The sequence below is a fragment of the Sturnira hondurensis genome, unplaced genomic scaffold (genome assembly GCF_014824575.4).
Source record: "Sturnira hondurensis isolate 20B ecotype Veracruz unplaced genomic scaffold, ASM1482457v3 Scaffold0021143, whole genome shotgun sequence".
NCBI classification, from domain to species: domain Eukaryota; kingdom Metazoa; phylum Chordata; class Mammalia; order Chiroptera; family Phyllostomidae; genus Sturnira; species Sturnira hondurensis.
In genome coordinates, this window is record NW_028093774.1 from 25,874,790 (window position 1) to 25,893,839 (window position 19,050).

At 42.9% G+C, this 19,050-nt stretch overlaps 1 protein-coding gene, 1 non-coding gene and 1 pseudogene across 3 annotated transcripts in view; 2 read left to right on the forward strand and 1 right to left on the reverse strand.

The window, feature by feature from the left end:
* ZFYVE26 (zinc finger FYVE-type containing 26) overlaps window positions 1-19,050 on the forward strand; it is a 61,653-nt gene that overhangs the window by 2,097 nt on the left and 40,506 nt on the right. The window contains exons 3-15 of one of the 2 annotated variants that reach the window (XM_037031775.1): window positions 206-284; window positions 4,051-4,140; window positions 5,424-5,952; window positions 6,339-6,469; window positions 7,066-7,230; window positions 7,373-7,461; window positions 8,395-8,558; window positions 10,796-10,993; window positions 11,993-12,604; window positions 12,844-12,930; window positions 15,266-15,334; window positions 16,213-16,364; window positions 18,541-18,742. In XM_037031775.1, the coding sequence (XP_036887670.1) occupies window positions 206-284; window positions 4,051-4,140; window positions 5,424-5,952; window positions 6,339-6,469; window positions 7,066-7,230; window positions 7,373-7,461; window positions 8,395-8,558; window positions 10,796-10,993; window positions 11,993-12,604; window positions 12,844-12,930; window positions 15,266-15,334; window positions 16,213-16,364; window positions 18,541-18,742 (2,567 nt within the window). The remainder of the gene's footprint in view (window positions 1-205; window positions 285-4,050; window positions 4,141-5,423; window positions 5,953-6,338; window positions 6,470-7,065; window positions 7,231-7,372; window positions 7,462-8,394; window positions 8,559-10,795; window positions 10,994-11,992; window positions 12,605-12,843; window positions 12,931-15,265; window positions 15,335-16,212; window positions 16,365-18,540; window positions 18,743-19,050) is intronic. The other variant, XM_037031776.1, reaches the window with a different exon arrangement.
* LOC118976969 (probable ribosome biogenesis protein RLP24) lies at window positions 3,101-3,629 on the forward strand (annotated as a pseudogene).
* LOC118977006 (U11 spliceosomal RNA) lies at window positions 13,928-14,061 on the reverse strand. The gene has a single exon (XR_005064415.1). It is a non-coding gene; the product is annotated as a U11 spliceosomal RNA (small nuclear RNA).

Genomic DNA, 19,050 nt, shown 5'->3' on the forward strand with positions numbered 1-19,050 from the left:
CAGGGAACTAGAGGTAGGGTTACGATCTTTTTCTTTACATTTTTATGAAAGCTGCTAGCTGTATTCTGGTTCTAGTCTGACTGATTGTTTTACCTACTGGGGTTTAAAATAGACTAAGCAGTGAAATATAAATCTTGGACAACAAAAGAGAAAAAGTCCATGGAAATTATTTGTCTAGAAATTCTTTTCTTTTTACATTTTTCAGATGTGGACGGGACATCAACCCTCAAAGATTAGCCTGGCTCTGGCTTCTTGTACTGGAAAAATGGTTTGCCCAGGAAAAGGTAAGTAGATTTTTATTTCACATTTTCTCCTGAGGCCGAGACTGAGGACAACTTGAAAGTAGTTATGAGATTTCCCATCTGTTTGTTACTTCACTTATTATGAGGTTTTCATATCCTCTCTCCATGTTGACAGTGAGAATGGCTTAAATTATTACTGCTGTCTTCTTACCTAAATTGATTCATTAGTTTCGCTATCATTCATTAGCATATAATACCATGTGAAGTGATACCATTTTGTTAAATACCGTTATGAGAGTTGTGCCCGAGCAGAACATTGCAGGACACCACGAAAGTGACAAGTCAGGGAATAAAGTATGAGCCTCATATGCTGAAGTTATGGAGAGTGGACTGAGCTGAAACTTGTTTGTTCTTCCAAGAATCATATTTTTACTCATCCAGGACAATGAAATCTTATAGATTTCAACCTCTAATAATTTAGCAACTCACATGAATTGAATGATATTGTACCAAATATAAAAACAAAGTAAGCAAATTAATACTGAAAGCAAACTTGTAAGGAATGGCTTTTTCTCAAAAGAAAAATTGCCATGGAAAGCCTTTTTTGGAAGTATGTGATAGTTATCAGAAATTGATATCCATTAATGGTATTTCCCTGAGGCCGTTTTGTGTTAAATCTCAGACTAAAATTGAAGCGAGGGACCTCTGACCCAGAAGGGAGATGACTGGCCTAAGGCCACACCATAGAGCTGACAAAATGAGAGCCGGAACCAAGATCTTCTGACTTTGAGTTCCCATTCCTCTGCTTTTTCCACCCCAATATCAGTTTCTTTTAAGCCTTCATGGGTTTAAAAGAAAGAAACCATAAATGCCATTGTGTAAATTTCTATAATTGAGCCTAATTTTCTTCTTTAACCTCCCTCAGTCATCAGAATTCATTTTGTCTTTAGTTCCAGTTGTGCTCAACACCTACCCTTCTCCACAGAGCTGTCAAAAAGTAACAGATATTACTGATCTAAATGTATTTTTTATCCAAGCTTGAAAGACTAGGAGGAAAGAAAGAGAAGCAAAATTGAAAAATATCCCAGGATGATTAAGAATTAGCTATAATTTCAGATTTGAAAGAGCAAAACTTGAGCTAAAACATTTAATAGTATCTTCAAAGAGAAAAAGCATAAATGTTTTATTGTTATTGACTCAGGATATTTCCAGCACAGACATGGAATTTATCAAACCAGATGAATTTTCCCCTCACTAAAGGGTATTTGATTACTTAATGGCTGACTGGTTGCTTATTTTGTGGACAGTTGCTCAACCCCATCAGGAGATGGGTTTTACTTCCCTGATCCCTTAGCACAGACTAAGAGTTGTTCTTGTTTTTGCCGGCACTGAAGATCATTTGGTCCAGTGCCTCAGTTGTTTAAACAGTGTGGGGCTGTTTTAAACTTTAAACAAGGACCTCAGAGAATTTTAAAACTTTATACAGGGACTTAGATTTCAGGTGAATCCTTGGAGCACTTCTACAAGGCCAACCATTGTCCTGGAGTGGCTTTCATCTTGAGACTTGCTGGCTTCCTGTCCTTTTCCAGTCTCCCACCTTGTGCCAGAAGCTTCCTTCTTAATTATTAGTTGAAACAGTGACTCCATTTCCCCTTTCCTTCATCCACTTTTGCCTTCTGCCTTTTTATCTTGTAACGACTATCTCTACATGTGTCAATATGTGTGCCAGGATTAAATCGCAGAAATGTTCGCTGCCCTGCTGCTTCAAACAGGAGCATTGGATCTTGTGTTGTGAACTCCCCTCACACACAAGCACACACAATGCTGTAGGTATTTCTTGCCTTGAGCTAAGGGACCTTTCAATAAAACCCAGCTTCTGGAGGCTTTAACCAGCTACACAATTTACAGGTGTCTCATTTAAAACGTGTTTGTCAGGATTCATCTCTTTGTACAAGTGTCCAGAGAAAGGCAGATGATAATTTTGCTTTTAAGAACCAGGTGGTTCTTGAAATTCACTTGAAATCTTACTACCATGGGAAGTAGTTATGAAACAAGAGTTACCAAAAGAGAGGCTCTCTCCTCCTTTAGGCCCTAGTCTTCGCCCAGGTGTGTCATTAGCAAACATTGGGATCACTTTTTCCTTTTCATGGTTGAAATAATTGGAAAGTACTTTCTAACTATTTCATTTTTAGTAAAGATTATTTTTTAAAATATCTACTTAAGCCACAGGTTTCTGTGATTTAGAGAGTAAATGATATTTTTAAAAATATGCAAAAATATACACATAGCACCTGGAACATAAGAAGTGTTTGGTAAACATTAGCTCTTGCCTGTTTACTTTTGTTTTCCAACTTATAATAAATACCAAAATCCAGGATTTGGACCAAAAGAGGATGATGTGGTCCTCACCCTCCCAGGTTTACTTATAACTGGATATTTTTGGTCACTGCAGGAGAGATTTTTGGAAAAAGACTTCAAATGACATAAAAAGTTACATGAAATTAGCAAAACTTGAATCTGAGGCTGATCAGTGTGGGATTTAAGTGTTAGTATTTAAGAAAAGGCCCTGGCTGGTGTAGCTCAGTGGATTGAGCATGGGTTGTGAACCAAAGGGTTGCAGTTCGATTCCCAATCAGGGCACATGCCTGGGTTGCAGGCCAGGTCCCCCCTGGGGGCCATGTGAGAAGCAACCACACATTGATGTTTCTTCCCCTCTCTTTCTCCTTCCCTTCCCCTCTCTCCAAAAAGTAAAATAAAATAAATAAAATTTTAAAAAGAAAGATATGTATCCAACCTCAGCTGTTTTTGTTTTTAAAGGAAAGTATCTCAAAACTTTTTTAGGAATTTAATGGTTATCTTAGAGAAACAGCAGAAATAAGAGTAGCTGGAGACATGAAGAAGTGTTCTTCCTGTTTCGGGCCCATGTACCCCGGCCACGGCATTGTGTTTGTCCACAACAAATGCAAGGTGTTCAGGTTCTGTAGCTCCAAGGGTCATAAAAATTGTGAAGAGAAACACAATCCTCACAAAGTCAGGTGGACTAAAGAAGTCTGTAAAGTAGCTGATAAAGAGTTTACAGTAGACAATTCATTTGAATTTGAAAAACGTAGAAATGAACCTATGAAATACTAGCAAGAGCTGTGAAATAAAATGATTGATGCAGTGAAGAGAATCGAAGAGCTCAAACAGAAACATCAAGCTAAATTTATAATGAGCAGGTTGAAGAAGAATAAATACAGAAAGCTCAGGACATCAAAGAAGTCAATCCAAACATTTATCTCATCTGGCCCCCTTTCCATGCAAAGAAAGCGGCGAGAAGACAAATGGGCACAGAAACGCCAAGAGGATGTGGACATAGAAGTTGTTTCTGACAACCTTACCGTTTAACCATTTTTATGAGCACATTGGAAAGTCTCCTCTAGAGACTTAGAACCTCGCGAAGTTACCGATTTCTTTACGTAGGTGACTCAAATGAAAAGGTAATTAAAAATACATCTCTTCTAAATTGCTACGTGCAAAACCTCAACAATATGGCAGATAGAGTGCATCTCAGAGTTAAACCTTCACTGGTAGCTGTGCTTATGTAAATCATGAAAATTCTGTAAAGACAAAGTGAGTTGTGGACATAAAATGACCATACCACTTGGATAATGGCATGCGGCAGCATTTATGTGATAACTAATGACAAAAATTTACGGCTGATGCTATATAAAATAAAATTTTTTGCAAGTAATGAGAGAATATTTACTTAACAGTTTGTTAACTAAACCATGCTAATCACTGTGTTTCCTTCTAACAATTTTTCTAGAAGTTACTCCCAGCTGTTTTCCGGAGAAAGCTGGAGTTTCTTTTATTGTCAGAAGACCTCCAAGGTAACATTCCCGAGGATATCCTCAAGGTGAGAGAAGGCTCTGGAGCCATCTGCCCCAGGTCGCAGTTACTCAGCCACTTCAGTTTCCAGAGATGGGTTGGCAAGACCAGGCTAGATAGAGGTCCCACAAGGGGACATTAGAATTAGGATAAACTTACCTGATTTTAGAATTCGTAGAGGTGGATTGTCCAGAACTACTAAGTATAGCTGTGGATTAAAGTTTTTCATCTCATGTAAAAGAAATACATAACTTGGGCTTAAAATAGGTGTCTGAATTTTTCACCAGTATGTGCTAGGAAATGTAAAGGGAGAAAGGACTAGTATTCATTAACTATTCCTTCTGTAACACGTACATTGAATACGTTAGAGTTAATTCTCACAGCAACCTTCAGGGGCCAGATTCAAACTAAGTCTTAACTGGGTCTGTACTTCAGTGCCTGAGGTGTGCTCTGAGGCTCAGTACTTATTTTTTTCATTACCGTATCATCTGCTAATAAAGACATATTAGCAGTAGAATTTAAGGTACATACTTTCACTTATATTAAGTCAAGGAGTCGCAGTTCTGTGATGATATTGGAAGCAGTTAATGAAGAAGCACCCCTGAGCACCTTCCATGGCAGGGTGCTAAAGCACCCCCTTTCTCCCTCTGCCCACTGTGCACACAGATTGCAGGCAAAGAGGTTCTTGCCTCTAAGGGCCTAGTCTAATAGACTAATAGACTCGTGAGACAATATAAACCATAGGGTACTAATTTGGAGTACACTGAAAGCTTAATAAAAGGGGGAGTTGTATGGTTGGAGGTATTGGAGAAGGTTTTATGGAGGGATGAGGAAAGGGCTGTACCTTAAAGCATGGCTAGGATTTAGATCAGGGATTTAAAACTGGTGTGTAACGTCCTTTTAAAAATTGAATTTAAATGCCTCACGTTAGGCATAAGCTCACATGCCTGTTGTTACCGCTTGGTGTGTGAGTTTGTAGTCCTTGATTTAGAGTGACAGTGTGCACTTTGGAGGCAGTAAGGAGGGACACGCTTGAGCATGGAAGCCTTGGGCAACTGAGTAAATCTCTTTGCCTCAATCTGCTCATTTGTAAAATGGGCATAATAGTAGTGTCCTCCTCTTAAGGTGGTTGTAAGGACTGATTTGATTTTTCTGTGCAAAGGACATGGCACATAGTAACTACTACAAAAGTGTTTGCTACTGTTACTAATAAATACATACACTCACGTACTGAAAATAGGAGAACAGAAAGGCACACAGGTGATAACATCCTAGGTGTGCTCACGATACGCCCCTCCGTCCTCTGTTTAGGAGCTATATGAGGCTTTATCCCAAGACACCGACTCTGTGGACCCTGTGCTTGACAGAAACCGGAGGCCGGAGAGCTGGACCCTTCGGCTCAGTTCAGAAGCCGTCTCCGTGCTCTTGGATCTTCTGAGCCAGGCCTCCCAGCCAGCGCAGGCCCTGCTGGAGCTTCTGCTTAGGGAAGACAATGGCACTGGCCTCTGTGGCCGGCCTCTGCAGAAGTCACTGGTGGACTTCATTCGAAAGGCCCTGCGAGCTATACAGGACTCTGCCACTGGACCTCCTGGGGGCGTAGATGCCATCTACAGAGCCCTGCGGACTCTGCGCTGCCCTGCGGAGCCGCTCGGGGTTGAGCTGCGTGTCCTGTGTGAGGAACTCCTGGAGGCCTGCAGGATGGAAGGGAGCCCCCTGCAGGAGCACCAGCTGCTCAACTGCCTGGTGCACAAGGCTGGGCGGAGCCTGCTGTTCCTGTACTGCCAGACCTATGCAGAGAAGGCTGCAGAAAAGCCACCAAAGGCCACCTTGTCGGAAAAAGGTGTGTTCCTTTTGCTGCTTCTCCTGGTGTGCTGATAATTCCAGTATGCCCATCCTCTGGAGTTCCTTTCATGTCGCTCAGGAAGATTAATGGGAAAGGATAAGCAAAAAACAGTGAGATCTTTTGTAAAAGCACCAATTTTGTAGTCTAAGATGGAGTGATGGAGAAAAAATATATAAAGTAATAGCAATAGCAGCAAGAGCAATAGCAGTAATAGCAATAGCAGCCCCTTTTCAGAGGCTAATGAGAGAAGGAAAGAGTCTTTAATATAGAAGTATAGGAAACCTGCTGTAAGTTTTTTAAAAAGAGGGAACTCTATCGGTTGGTTTTTCAGATGTGCTTTGGAGCTCCAGTTCCCCAGTAACCGTGTCTGGTTTGATTTTCAGTCTCACCAGATCATCTAGATCCTGAGCGAGCAATGCTGGTCTTGTTCTCCCATCCCAACCCAACCGAGGCCTGGAAACTGGCCTGCTTCTACTGCCTGAGCAACAGCAAGCACTTCCTTGAGCAGATCCTGGTAGGTCAAATGTAATTATTTTCCATCACCAACATACCTAGGGACTCTTTACAGGCTTTTTTGTTTCCCATTTCTCTCCCACTCATCCAACACAAAAAAGTAATTAGTGGGAGGCATTTGGTTCTGTCCATCCCTTAGTCCCAGGGGACAGAAGTCTTTCAGAACCAGTATTACTTATAATTAGAACTGTAGCCATTTTATATTTGTCCTTTGGCAAGAACTAAAATGTTGGATACTTATAGGCTCTCCGGAGGGTGCAAGATAAATAAGATGGTGGTAGCAGTATGTTGCCCAGCTCACGCAGATTTAACAACTCTAACCTTCTCCTTCCAGATTGCAACTGAGCTTCAGACTAATTCCACAGATATTTATTAACTTCATCCTCTGTGCCCTGTACTGTGCTAGGAGCTGGGATTACAGCAGGAGTCAGTCCCTGCCTTCAACGAGCTTATAGTCTAGTGTTTTCTGTGGACCTTTTTTACTCAGCTGGCCACTTCTGTCATTGTTGGAAATCTCCCCACTATGCCAAAAAGCTTCTTACCCTGATGAGCAGCAAGTCCACCCAAGTGCCTACAGCAGCCTCCTCTGACTTACAGGTGACAGCGCTGACACTGTTGAAAGAGGAAGACTTCCCAAGCCTTGGCTGCCTGCTAGATAGAGAATTCAGGCCTCTCAGTCGACTGCTTGTGCTCCTGGGCTGGACACACTGCCAGAGCCTCGAGTCAGCCAAGAAGTTACTGCAGACACTCCACAGGACCCAGGTAACTTGCTCTGCAGCCTGAGCCTCTTGCCAGTAAGTGCAGTGGGACTTTCAGTTAGGGCGGAATGCAAGGTCCTGAAGCTCATTGTAATCTCTGACCCCAGATGCCTACGTCACCATCTGTTTCTTCTGTGTCAACACAGGACCAGAGTTGTGACAAGCTCCTCAGGGATGCCTGTGATGGGCTGTGGGCTCACCTGGAGGTCCTGGAGTGGTGTGTACAGCAGAGCAGGTACAGCCCAGTGCAGCCAGTGCCCTTCCTGCCAGGGCACACTTGACCCTGGGTACTACTACACATGTGACCATTTCAAGACGTCTTCCACGTAAATGTTTTGAGCTGACATTGTTGACCAGCAACAAATAATTATTCCAACTATTAAACGAGGAAAGAAACTTAAGTAATAATTACCTTCACCATAACCATGAGGTTATAACTAGAGGATGATTCAAGGACGGCATAAAAGTGCAATAGCTCACAATTTCCTGGGCACTTACTTTATGCAAGTCATAGCTCCAGGCTCCTCACGTGGGCGATTTCACTAAGCTGCACCGTCGTCCTATGAGGTGGATACCAATATTATCCTCATTTTAAAGGCGGGGCAACTGTAGCCCAGGGGTGTTAAGTGACATGCCCAAAGTGACGCAGTAAAGGTGGCCCTTATTCTTAGCCACATGTTATCCTGGGTCGCACTTCCATTCAGTTACTGCCTGTTGAGCTGTGATTGAGCTAGGCATCCTGAGGACTTAGCCTTAGGTCCTCCCCAGGTCCAGGTTCCTGTTTTGTTCTTCATCCACTTCAGCAGCACTTCCTGAAGTCGGACAGGCAGAGTGGGAAGCAGTGAGAGGCCCTTACTCAAAGTAAACTAGAGAAGCTTGTGTCGCTTCTTAGCTACGAAGAGTAGAGAAATTAGGAAGCTTAATCCACAGGCTTAACTGACCAAAAAGGTCCTTTCTAAACAAGAAGAGCTGACTTGATGGGTGTGCTTCCCTGAGGGTAAATAATTGCTCTGCTGTATCCCAAAGCAACTGAAATTTAGTGCTTGGGGAAGTGAAACCTGCAGCGTTATAGGCCAGAGGGGAAGAGCAAGAGGGAATTGAGTTTGGTCTTTCTCAGAGCAGTTACACAAACTGCCTCTCCTTCCATTTTCCCGTCTTTCCCTTTCAGCAACCCCATACCAAAGAGAGATCTCTTGTGTCATTTACATGGTGGAGACAGCCACTCAGTGCTATACTCTCTCCATCACCTGACAAGCCTTCCAGCCCTCAGGGAGGAAGATGTTCTCAAGCTCTTACAGAAGGTGCCAGCCAAGGACCCCGAGCAAGAGCATGGTGAGTTGGTGATGGAGTCACTTGGGCAAGGTTTCCCCTTAAGACAGTCTTGCCCAAGTTTCTTTCAGCACAAGATTTATCTAGGTGTAATCTGTCAAAGTGGGGGGTCTAGCAGGTCCCCTGCAAGTCAGTGCTGTTTGCCCCAAGGAGATGATGGGCTGTGGCAGCATGCCTCCCCTTTCTCGATGAGGTGTGGGGAACCCTATGAGAATAGTCCCGTAGGAACCTTGGTCCTTGTGAAACTGTCTCAAGAACCACGAGCACATCCTCCTTCCACTGAAACGGGATTAGGAACTGCCCTCAGAATTCACGGCGTTGTCTTTGGCCATCAGTATTTCTGTCAGTTCTTGGTAAGTCTCTCCCCTCTTCATAAGCCTTCTCCAAGCACACTTTCTGCCTGCCTTCTTTCCCATGTCTCCTTCATACACTGTTGAACAGATGAATCAGTTTAAAAGGAAGACTTGCCTGAAACAATAGCAAAGCCTTGTTTAATCCAAGTTCTTTGCTTAAAATTGAAGTCCCAATTAACAAAGCTCTTTTGCTGTCACAAATGATACCATAGTGCAGTCGCACCCTGCCACACAGGCCTTGGGACACTTAGCTTTGAGAGAAACAAGCCTTCGCACATGACCATAGATGTTGCCCAGCCTAGGTATTGCTTAGATTGATTTTGAAAAAGGACCTACCACTAACTGGAAAACCAGTGTCGTTTCATTCTATATTTTTTTCTAGAAAAGTAGGCAACTTGTTCAACAGATTTCCTAAAGGAACTAGAGCTCTGTTTTCTACATTCAAGTACAAAAAGCTTCCAAAGAAGCCCTTTAATTCTGACTCCTGATGACCCACCAGGAAAAGGTACAAGAGGAACAATAAGGACTGGGACTATGGTGAGGCAAGAGAGGCATCTGGGGCACAAATTTTACGGAGCCACTCACCCTCAGGGTCGTGCAAGGGCCTGCAAGTCCTGGGCCTGGGCAGCAATGCAATGTAGAGGCCAGGGGCATAGAACAATATTGATCTTGTCCAATTTCTTACCCTGACTTTGGCAAAGGAAGAAGGGATTGCTAGGAAGCCTATACATATACTAAGGGGGTTTATTGCAACGTCACAGTAGTAAAGCGTTCCTAACTCCTGCCCTAGAGGACTGTGCCTCAGTAGCGCTAGACGCAGCCATCAGAAATTTAGCTTAGGAAGAAGCACAGTCAAATGTTTATACGATAATGGATAAACATTTTCCTACTTCTTAAAGAAGTAGGAAAGTTAAATAGCATAGAAAATGTCATGACACTCAGTGTACACACACACTCACACACGTATACGCAAAACTATCAAAGGGGATGAAACAGACTGTTAACGCTGGTTGTGTGTAGCTGGAAGGACTATGGGTGATATTTTTTTTCTTCTTTGCTTCACTACATTTAATGCTTTTTCTTTGAGAATGTTATACTTTTAATATGAAAAGGATTAGAGGCAAATTAAGATGTTTAAAGACTCTTTAAAAATTACGGTGCCCTTCCTTTCTCCTCAAGCTCAATATTTTTAATGAGGAGTTGTAAATTATTAAACAAGTACAAGGAATTTCAGAGTTTGTGTTTTTCCTTGTGTCTGCTTTATTGCTTGCTTTTTTTTCTTTTTCTTTTTTAAACTATTTTTTACTTTTCTTTTATTTTAGAGAAGGAAGGGGGAGAGAGCAAGCCATCAATGTATTCTACTTACTTATGCATTCACTTGTTGATTCTTGTATGTGCCCTGACCAGGGATCCATCTTGCAGCGTTGGTGTATCAGGACGACACTCTAAACAACTGACCTCCCCAGCCAGGGCTTCATTGCTTTCTTAAAATATAAAACATTTTTTCAAAAAAACTTTTGCTTCCTTTGCTCTCATTACTCTATCTAAACACATTTTAAGCCTACCTCTCAGATAATGTGGCACTAGGTAGACCACACATTTGCCAAGTTTTAATTTTTTAGAAAAGGGAAGCCAAAATTTTAAGGAAAAGTCTCATTAAATAGCCACGAGGGCTGTGTTGAACAGACATGTAGAAGAGAGGTTAGTGGGAAAAGGAAATGGAGGGGCCCGGAAGTTGATGATGAGTAGAGGAAAAGGCCTGGAAGGGCACCGATCAGACTGACGGAAGGACGGAGAAATGCAGCGTCTCTTTGCCTCAGCCATCCTTGCAGCCCATACCTAAAAGAACCAGCTCTGAAGTTCTGCCTGTGCCTCTCTGCCATTCAGATTCAGCTGATGCCCTGGCCCCTGAGCACCTGAGCCAGTCCCAGAACCTGACACTGTACCAGGGCTTCTGTGCCATGAAGTATGCCATCTACGCCCTCTGTGTGAACGCGCACCAGCACACCCTGTGCCAGAAGTGCAAAGACAGCCCCTCCGAGGACCTGGCCGCGGCTACAGAGCCAGCGAATGAGCCCTCTCCAGGTACAGCACCGCCCCCATCGCTGATATGAGCTGGTAATCTGTTCCAGAGATTTCTTTATGTGGGAACCCCTTCCCTCCAGGACTGGGGAAGTGGCCCTTGGTTTTATTATGCCCAGGAATAATTTCATCTCTTTATGAGCCTGTGTTAATCAAAGAGACATGGAGAAAGCAAGTGACTTGCCTAAGTTCTGATAGAGTCTGATCACTTTGTGCAGTGTTTTCCAAATGCTTTTTCTTTTACTGTAATCCACAATAAAAATAGCATTTCACATTACACTGCAGTCTGCCCATAGTCATATAATTTGTGTGTTTTTTTGCATATGTATATATCTGATATATAAACTGAAATCCATTTTGAGAAACAACATACTCACCCTTCCAAACAGAGTATGCCCTGATTGCTTGTTGTATTTCATTTTTTTTAATGCAGCCTCTAAGTCAATATTATGGGTCATAGCTACAGTGTGAAAGAAGCTATTTCCTATCCTCTGTCATTTTTCTTTCTAACTTACAAAACTTTAACCTGCCATGTGTGACTGCTGGTCTGTTCTCTGTCCCTTGTAGCTTTGGAACAGACCTTCAGCTCTAAGCTTGGTCATTTCTGACCAGTGAGTATTTCTCAGGAAGTCTAGGTAGCCCTTGATCCCCATGAATGTAACAACAAGTGAAAATAGAATTCTGAAGTAAGGAGTCTGTGTGCTGGAGTGCTTGTTAGAGATGAGGAATAATGTAATATATGGAAAGCAGAAACAAAATAACAAGTATTCAGTGAGCTGTACTTTTAATTCAGGGGACAAAACCTTTCTGCAGATCATGAGAAGACATCGCTGAAGAGCCCTATTCTCCTGACCGTGACCGCGCTTCCCTTAGTCATTACAACATGAATAAATAAATGAACTAAAGTTGTGAGAACATTTGAGTCTGGCAAGTAATGTTTCTAATGTCTGCATTTCCTCTCTTCTCTTTCTCTGCCCACTTGTCTTATATATGCTTCTGTAGGTGCTGCAAACCTCTTCTCAAAATACCTGGCCAGGTGTCAGCAGTATCTGCGCAGTATTCCTGACTCTTTGTGCCTGGAACTTCTAGAAAACATCTTCTCGCTGCTCCTCATCACCTCTGCCGATCTGCACCCAGAGCCTCACCTGCCCGAGGACTATGCGGAAGAGGATGATGTTGATGGAAAGGGGCTGCTGGGCTTGAAGTCCCCTGATGAGAGCCCTCAGCACGTAGCACAGCCTGAGAGGAAGTCAGAACGGGCTTCCCTGGGAGTCCCCAGGAACCTTGCTTATGCAGTTCCAAGTTGTCTGAGGACAGAGCCAAAAGACAGTTCCCCCGGACCCCATGGGCACAGCTTTTTGGACCTAAAGCACTTCACTGGTGGTATCAGTGGGTTCCTGGCTGATGAATTTGCAATGGGGGCCTTCCTCGGGCTTCTCCAGGAGCAGCTGGATGAGCTCAGCAGCCACAGCCCCCCTGAGGATCCAAAGCTGCCCGAAGGCCAGAGCTGCTCGGGGACCAGAGATGGACTGCAGAGCCGCCTGCACCGCTTTTCCAAGGTCCTCTCTGAGGCCCAGTGGAGGTACAAGGTGGTCACAAGCAACCAGGGCTCAGGTGAGAGGAGGTACAGAACCAATGGTCCAGAAAGTGAGGAGGGAGAGAAATCCCAGGAATGTGGGAGAGAGCGAGGAGTGTGTGGGAGTTATACCGCGACTCAAGGCATGTTACCATAGCAACTAGTGTCAGAACCATGTCTCATGGTCCAGTCCGAGTCTTCCCCTCCTGTTACCCCAGGAGGTGTGTCAAGTCAGCATTGATCACTGCCACATGACACTTTGGGTTTGCCGTTTCAGAGGAGCAACCTTCCCGAAGATACCGGCCCATGGCCACACGGCACCCCAGTCTCCGCCGGGGCCGTCGGACACGAAGGAGCCGGGCAGGTAACCTGACAAGCTCTCCCCGTGCCTCATCCCTGTGCACCGGGCAAGTGTATATCGCCGCTTGTCTAATACTCTTTAAGATAAAGCACGTGGGCCAAACAAATAGAAGCAATCTAAGACTACCCTAGTCCCATGCTACCAAGGTAACCCATGCCGATAGTTTCCTTCTCCATGCACTACAAGTATATAATTTTATATATGGGGATATAACACTGAGGACTGTAACTTTTTTCACTTGTGTCCTTTATAGTATGATACATCTGTATCATACTATAAATGTATACTATATATTGAAAACTTATTTTTTTTTGTTTCACTCATTTTGAATGCTGCTTAATATTTCATTATCATATGTACATTTTTGTAGTCATTTAAATTGTTTCTGGGTTTTTTACTATTATAAACAATGCCACAGTAAACAGCCCTGTACATACACACCTGTGTGTACTTGTGTGAGTCTATCTATAAGATAAAACTCTAACAGTAGAATAACAAAGTTTAAGATAAAGTGTGTATATAAAATTAAGATATTACCAGATTGCCTAAAAACACAAAGATGGGCTAATTTACATTCCTACCAAATGCTGTGAATGCCTATTTGCACATATACTCATTGAAAATGAGTAGTATCAGATTTTTTTCAAATCTTTGCCAATATAATTAATATAGCAATATATCATTATTATAATATTTGTTTTTAGTTAGAGATTGAATGTTTTCATGTTTTTTTGGCTATTTATATTTTTTCTGAGAGCTGCCTATTCATGTCTAAGGTCCATATTTTCTATTGGGTTCATCTTTCTTTCTGGATTATAAGAAGCTCCTTACATATTATGGATAATATTTTGTCATTATGTTCTAACATTTTTCTCCATTTTGTCTTTTGACTTTGAATTTTTCTTAAGAAATTTTATACAGGAGTATTACATTTTTACATAATCATATTTCCATTTGGTTTTTGGTGCTGGGTTTTCGGGGTTTGGGGGTTCCCCCCACCTCGGGTACCAGGACCAACAATCACTAGCTGCCCAGGTACCAAAAAATTATGCTTCTGAAATCTCTTGATGCCGATTCCACATGTGGATCAATCAGGCTGCCCTTGGTGTACCACTCATGACAGAAGCCCTTTGGTTTTTAAATAATTAACAGGGAATTCCTAGGAGTCTCCTGTATCCTAAACAATATTAAATATTGTTTAGTTATCTTGAGGGAATTGAATGAGGTGTACCTCAGGACTTTGCCTTTAAAAAATTTTAAGTTACCTTCATAGATGGTTGATATGAAAACCTTAAACTTCACTGAGGCACTGCCTGAAAACAGAAGATACCTCTTAAGTCAGAAAAACAGATTTGATGGAAAAGTTGACTCTTGAACCAAGCTCAGAAGAATGCAAAGGCTGCAGCTAAGTGGCAGTGAGAAAAGTGAGCAACTGGGTAGAGTGGAGAGCATTATGGGAGAAACCTAGGAAACGTCAAGGCTGAGTTGCTGAGGCCCTTAAGCTGCTCAATTAGTTGGTTTGAGTCAAAGGCGCAGTTTGCATCCATCTGACCCACCTACTCCAAGAGTGCTCAAGCCATCTTTCCTACCACTATTCCTTTCCAGTGAGCCAAGAAGACTCTCTCTCATGGGGCTGATACTACCCTCGAATGCCCACACTAAGGAGCAGTGAGCCCCATTCACTAGGAGAAGCAGGTGTTGAGAAGAAGCTTTTCCTCTCTAGGGGTGTCTGACCTATGGCTCAACACAAAATCGTAAACTTAAAACATGAGATTTTTTTTGTGATTACATGCTGCAATGTATTTAATGTGTGGCCCAAGACAACTTTTCTCTGGTATGGCAGAAATGCCAAAAGGTTGGACACCCTGCGAGGGCTTTAAATAATGTGCTCTTTAGCAGACCAGGTCTTAGTCAAGTATGAGAACAACTTCTTTTATGTCTGCAAGTTTTGTGGCCTCCTTTGTAGCCTACCACTCTGTTCATAATAGTTGTGCTTTTTTTCCTTCAGAATATTGATAATGCTTAGTGAGCAGATGGGGGTTGCTAACCCCTACAAGTAACTTGGAGGCCCTGGGGCCCTGAGACCCACAGGTTAGAGACCAGTGGTATAGGCTACTACCCGAAAGAACATCAAGGCCATCAAGGCCGCGCTGAGCCTGCCCTTCCCCTTTGGTCCATAGGAACTTGTGTTTGGCTGTAGAAGAAGCAGAGATGTAACAGTTAACCGTTATCCTCTCCCTCTAACTATCCAGCTCTTCTTGTTTTCAAGCCACGTTCTCACTTTCTACATTGTAAGGACTTGCTGGTTGATTCTCTCTGTTCTTCCCAACACCTCCAGATGGCCGGGACAGAGGCTCCAATCCTTCCCTGGAAAGTACGAGTAGTGAGCTGAGCACGAGTACTTCAGGTATGGGCGACCCGACCAGTTGCCAGCTCCAAGCAGCTTTGCCCTGGTAGGGAGTTGCCATTTACCCTGGTGTGAAAACCTGGACTGAGCAGTTCAGGGAGGTTGTGTTCAGGAAGATACAAACTTCCACTTATAAAATAAAACAGTTCTGGGAACGTAATATACAGTGTGGTGATTGTAGTTAATAATACTCATTATGTATTTGAAAGTTCCTAAAAGTAGATTTTAAAGGTTCTCATCAAAAGAAACAAGAAATGCAACCATGTGTGATGATGAATGTTAACTAAACTTTGGTGATTATTTCACAGTATATCAACTCGTTATGTTGTATACCTAAAACTACAGGTCAATTATATGTCAGTTTTTCAAAAAAAGAAGCTTGTTTCTTTAGATGGCCAAACAGATTTCAGTAGGGAAGGGGCTGTTTCACTATCAGTTTAGTTGCCTGTCAGCAGAGAGGACAGAGGTGAATCCCTAAGATTCAAAGACAGTAGCATACGTAGATTTGCCCTTCAATTGAGGAAAAATCAAGACCCATTTACACACCTTTTTAAAGAGAAACTTGAGCCCCAGCTGGTGTGGCTCAGTGGATTGAGCTCCAGCCTTTGGACCGAAAGGCTGCCAGTTCCATCCCCAGTCAGGGCACGTGCCCTGGGTTGCAGGCCAGGCCCCCAGTTGGGGGCATGAGAGAGGCAACCACACATTGATTTTTCTCTCCCTGTTATTTCTCCCTCCTTTCCCATCTCTCTAAGAATAAATAAAGAATCTTTGTAAAGGAAAGAAACTTGAAGATATCAGAGTGTGGTGGGAGGTCACAGCAGTAGTTTTTCCTCGGTTGCTGTTGTGTCTGTGGCCCCCATGTTCTTGTGTCCCAACAGAGGGAAGCCTGAACACTGTGTCTGGAAGGACTGAGTTGAATGGTCGGTTGCAGCCCCAAACCCAAAGTTCATTCATCCCCATGATGTTCTCCCCACCCGAGTCACTGCTGGTATCTTGCATCCTCCGGGGGAACTTTGCAGAAGCCCATCAGGTAAGGGGCTGAGCAGCAGGTGTTAGCCTAGGCCTCACCTTGTCATGGTAAAGAATGTGAAGTCAGCCCCTAGCTGTCTGGGACCTGCTGGGCCTCAGGTAAACCTGGACACTCGTGCAGCCAGAGCCATTTTGGAAGGTTTGAGGGGCCACATGCAGCAGGAGAAATAGGAGAGAGTTTGCCTAGACATGGCCCGGTCCTCAGCCTTGCAGATTTCAAGACCCAAACTGGAGGAGGTTTAAGCTGTTGAATCCTTGGCTTGTTTTCTTAAATAGTATTTTAAAAAGATAAAATATTCAGCTACAGTATTACCATTTTAAAACATGGAAATATTTTTGTTTCTGATAAACCTTTTCTGAACAAATATATGGTTTTATATACTTAAAAATCATGATGTAGCCTTGGCTGGTGTAGCTCAGTGGATTGAGCACGGGCCTGCAAACCAAAGGATCGAGGTTCGATTCCCAGTCAGGGCACATGCCTGGGTTGCAGGCCAGTTCCCAGCAGGGGACATACAAGAGGCAACCATACACTGATATTTCTCTCCCTCTCTCCTTCCCTTCTCCTCTAAAGATAATAAAATTTTTAAAAAATTATGATGTAGACAATATTTAATAATAAATGGTGTCAATTCAATATACAAGTATAGGGGATACCAAACTAAAACATTCATGTTCTATAGGAAAAAGCACAAGAAGAAATCAGAAAGACTTACCCTCCCTGAGCTTCTGTATCCCCGTATGAACATTGGAGTTAAGTCCTGGCCAGCATAGCCCAATTGATTGAGCATCATCCCACAAAGTAAAAGGTCGCCAGTTCAATTCCTGGTCAGGGCACATGCTCGGGTTATGGCCTGGTCCCTGGTTGGGGGCCTGTGAGAGACAGTTGATCCATGTTTCTCTCCCTCTCTTTCTTCCTCCATTCCCCTCTCTCTAAAAATAAATACATAAAATCTTTTTAAAAAATAAAGAGAATTAGAGTTAAACATAATACCTGCTTGTCCTACGTCATGGGCGTGATAAGAGGATTCTGTACAAGCTGTGAGAAATATAAGAATCCTCTGCTCTTGTTTAAATGTAATAGCATAGAAACATACCATTCTAATTTTTCAAACTCCATTGGTCCATGTGTATTTATCACACTATGCTCGTCCCTTAACACGTAGATCAGAATTTTTCTTTCTTGTGAGCTCAGTTGTTGAGGAATAAATCAAGGGGAAATCCAGGTGATAGGAGAATCTTTGCTTGGCTTCTGGTCATTTTAGGCCCCATACTTTAATAATAATGGTGATTCTGACCATCTGAGGAAGGCTAGGGCCCACCCCGCGTTTCTTACCCCCAAATCTGGAGGAAGTCAGCTCTCAGCCCCCAACATTCTACCCTTAAATGTCTGCACTTCCTGTTCTTTTCCTGGGTCCTTACTCTTTCTTTTTAATAAAAGCTTTTTGTTTTTTAACCTCACTACAGTAAAAGCAATGTGTATTGTAAGTAAATACCAAAAGTATTAAAAAGAAAATATTATTACTTTTAACCCTATTGTCCAGGACCAATATCAAAGGGGAAGTGTATTTTTTGCCTTTATTTTTCCAAGATGTATGCAACTTTTATATAGCCAAGATTATTTTTAATTTAAAATTTTATATAAAGCATTTTTAATATTCACCTTATAATTGATTTAATGACCTCACAGTGGTCTGATCAAGTAGCTGCGTTTGACCATCCTCTTATTATTCAACATTTAGATTGTTATCAGCCTTTTGAATTATTTCCTTAAGAAAAAGGTTGTGACAGTTCATCTTACCACCACCCCTGAGTGTGTGTGTGTACACTTTGTCATTGGTGCAATGGTAAAGTGTGTAAATAGGTGCAAACTGCTGTTAATATGACTTACATTTCCTAGATTACTGAATGGAATAACATTTTTCACCTATGTATCAGTCACGTGTATTTTCTCTTTGAAACTGTCCGTATCTTCTGCCAATTTTCTAATGGGGTTTTGGTGGCTTTCTTGCTGGTTTGAATATTTGATCTAGTCTTCTAACATGCAGTGTTCTTCTCTCCCTATAAAGCAGATGTTTTAGAGTTACAGTCTAATAATAGGCAAGGTCCCACACCTCAAGGTGTTCCCCAACTCAGCGGGCTCACCGTGACCCACACCCCTCCCTTTCCTTTGCCAGGTGGTGTTCACGTTCAACCTGACGTCCTCACCCAGCTCGGGGGAGCTGCAGTTCATGGAGCGCTACCAGGAGGTGACCCAGGAGCTGGCCCGAGTAGAACACAAGATTGAGAACCAGAACTCAGACGGGGGTAGCAGCACCATTCGAAGAACAGGCAGTGGCCGCTCAACTCTACAGGCCATTGGAAGTGCTGCGGCGGCAGGTCAGTCTTCCCTGTTGCCACCATAGGTGGTGAGGAAGCTGGGGAAGGTGGGTCTCAGGAGAAAAGCCACCCAAATGCTAGGTTTCTCTTGAAGATGAGCTGAAATCCAGAGCAGGACACTTGCCTTGAGGAATAGCAGTCCTGACACACTGAGAGTCAGTTTCTACATGTGCCCGGCCGCCCAGAGCATGATGGTCACATAACCTGCCACTTGAACTACTCCTTTAAGCTTATCCTGTGTGACCTGAACTAACATGAATGCTGTCTCTGCCGTGTGTTTTTCTGGCCACTATTTCAGACTTTGGGGG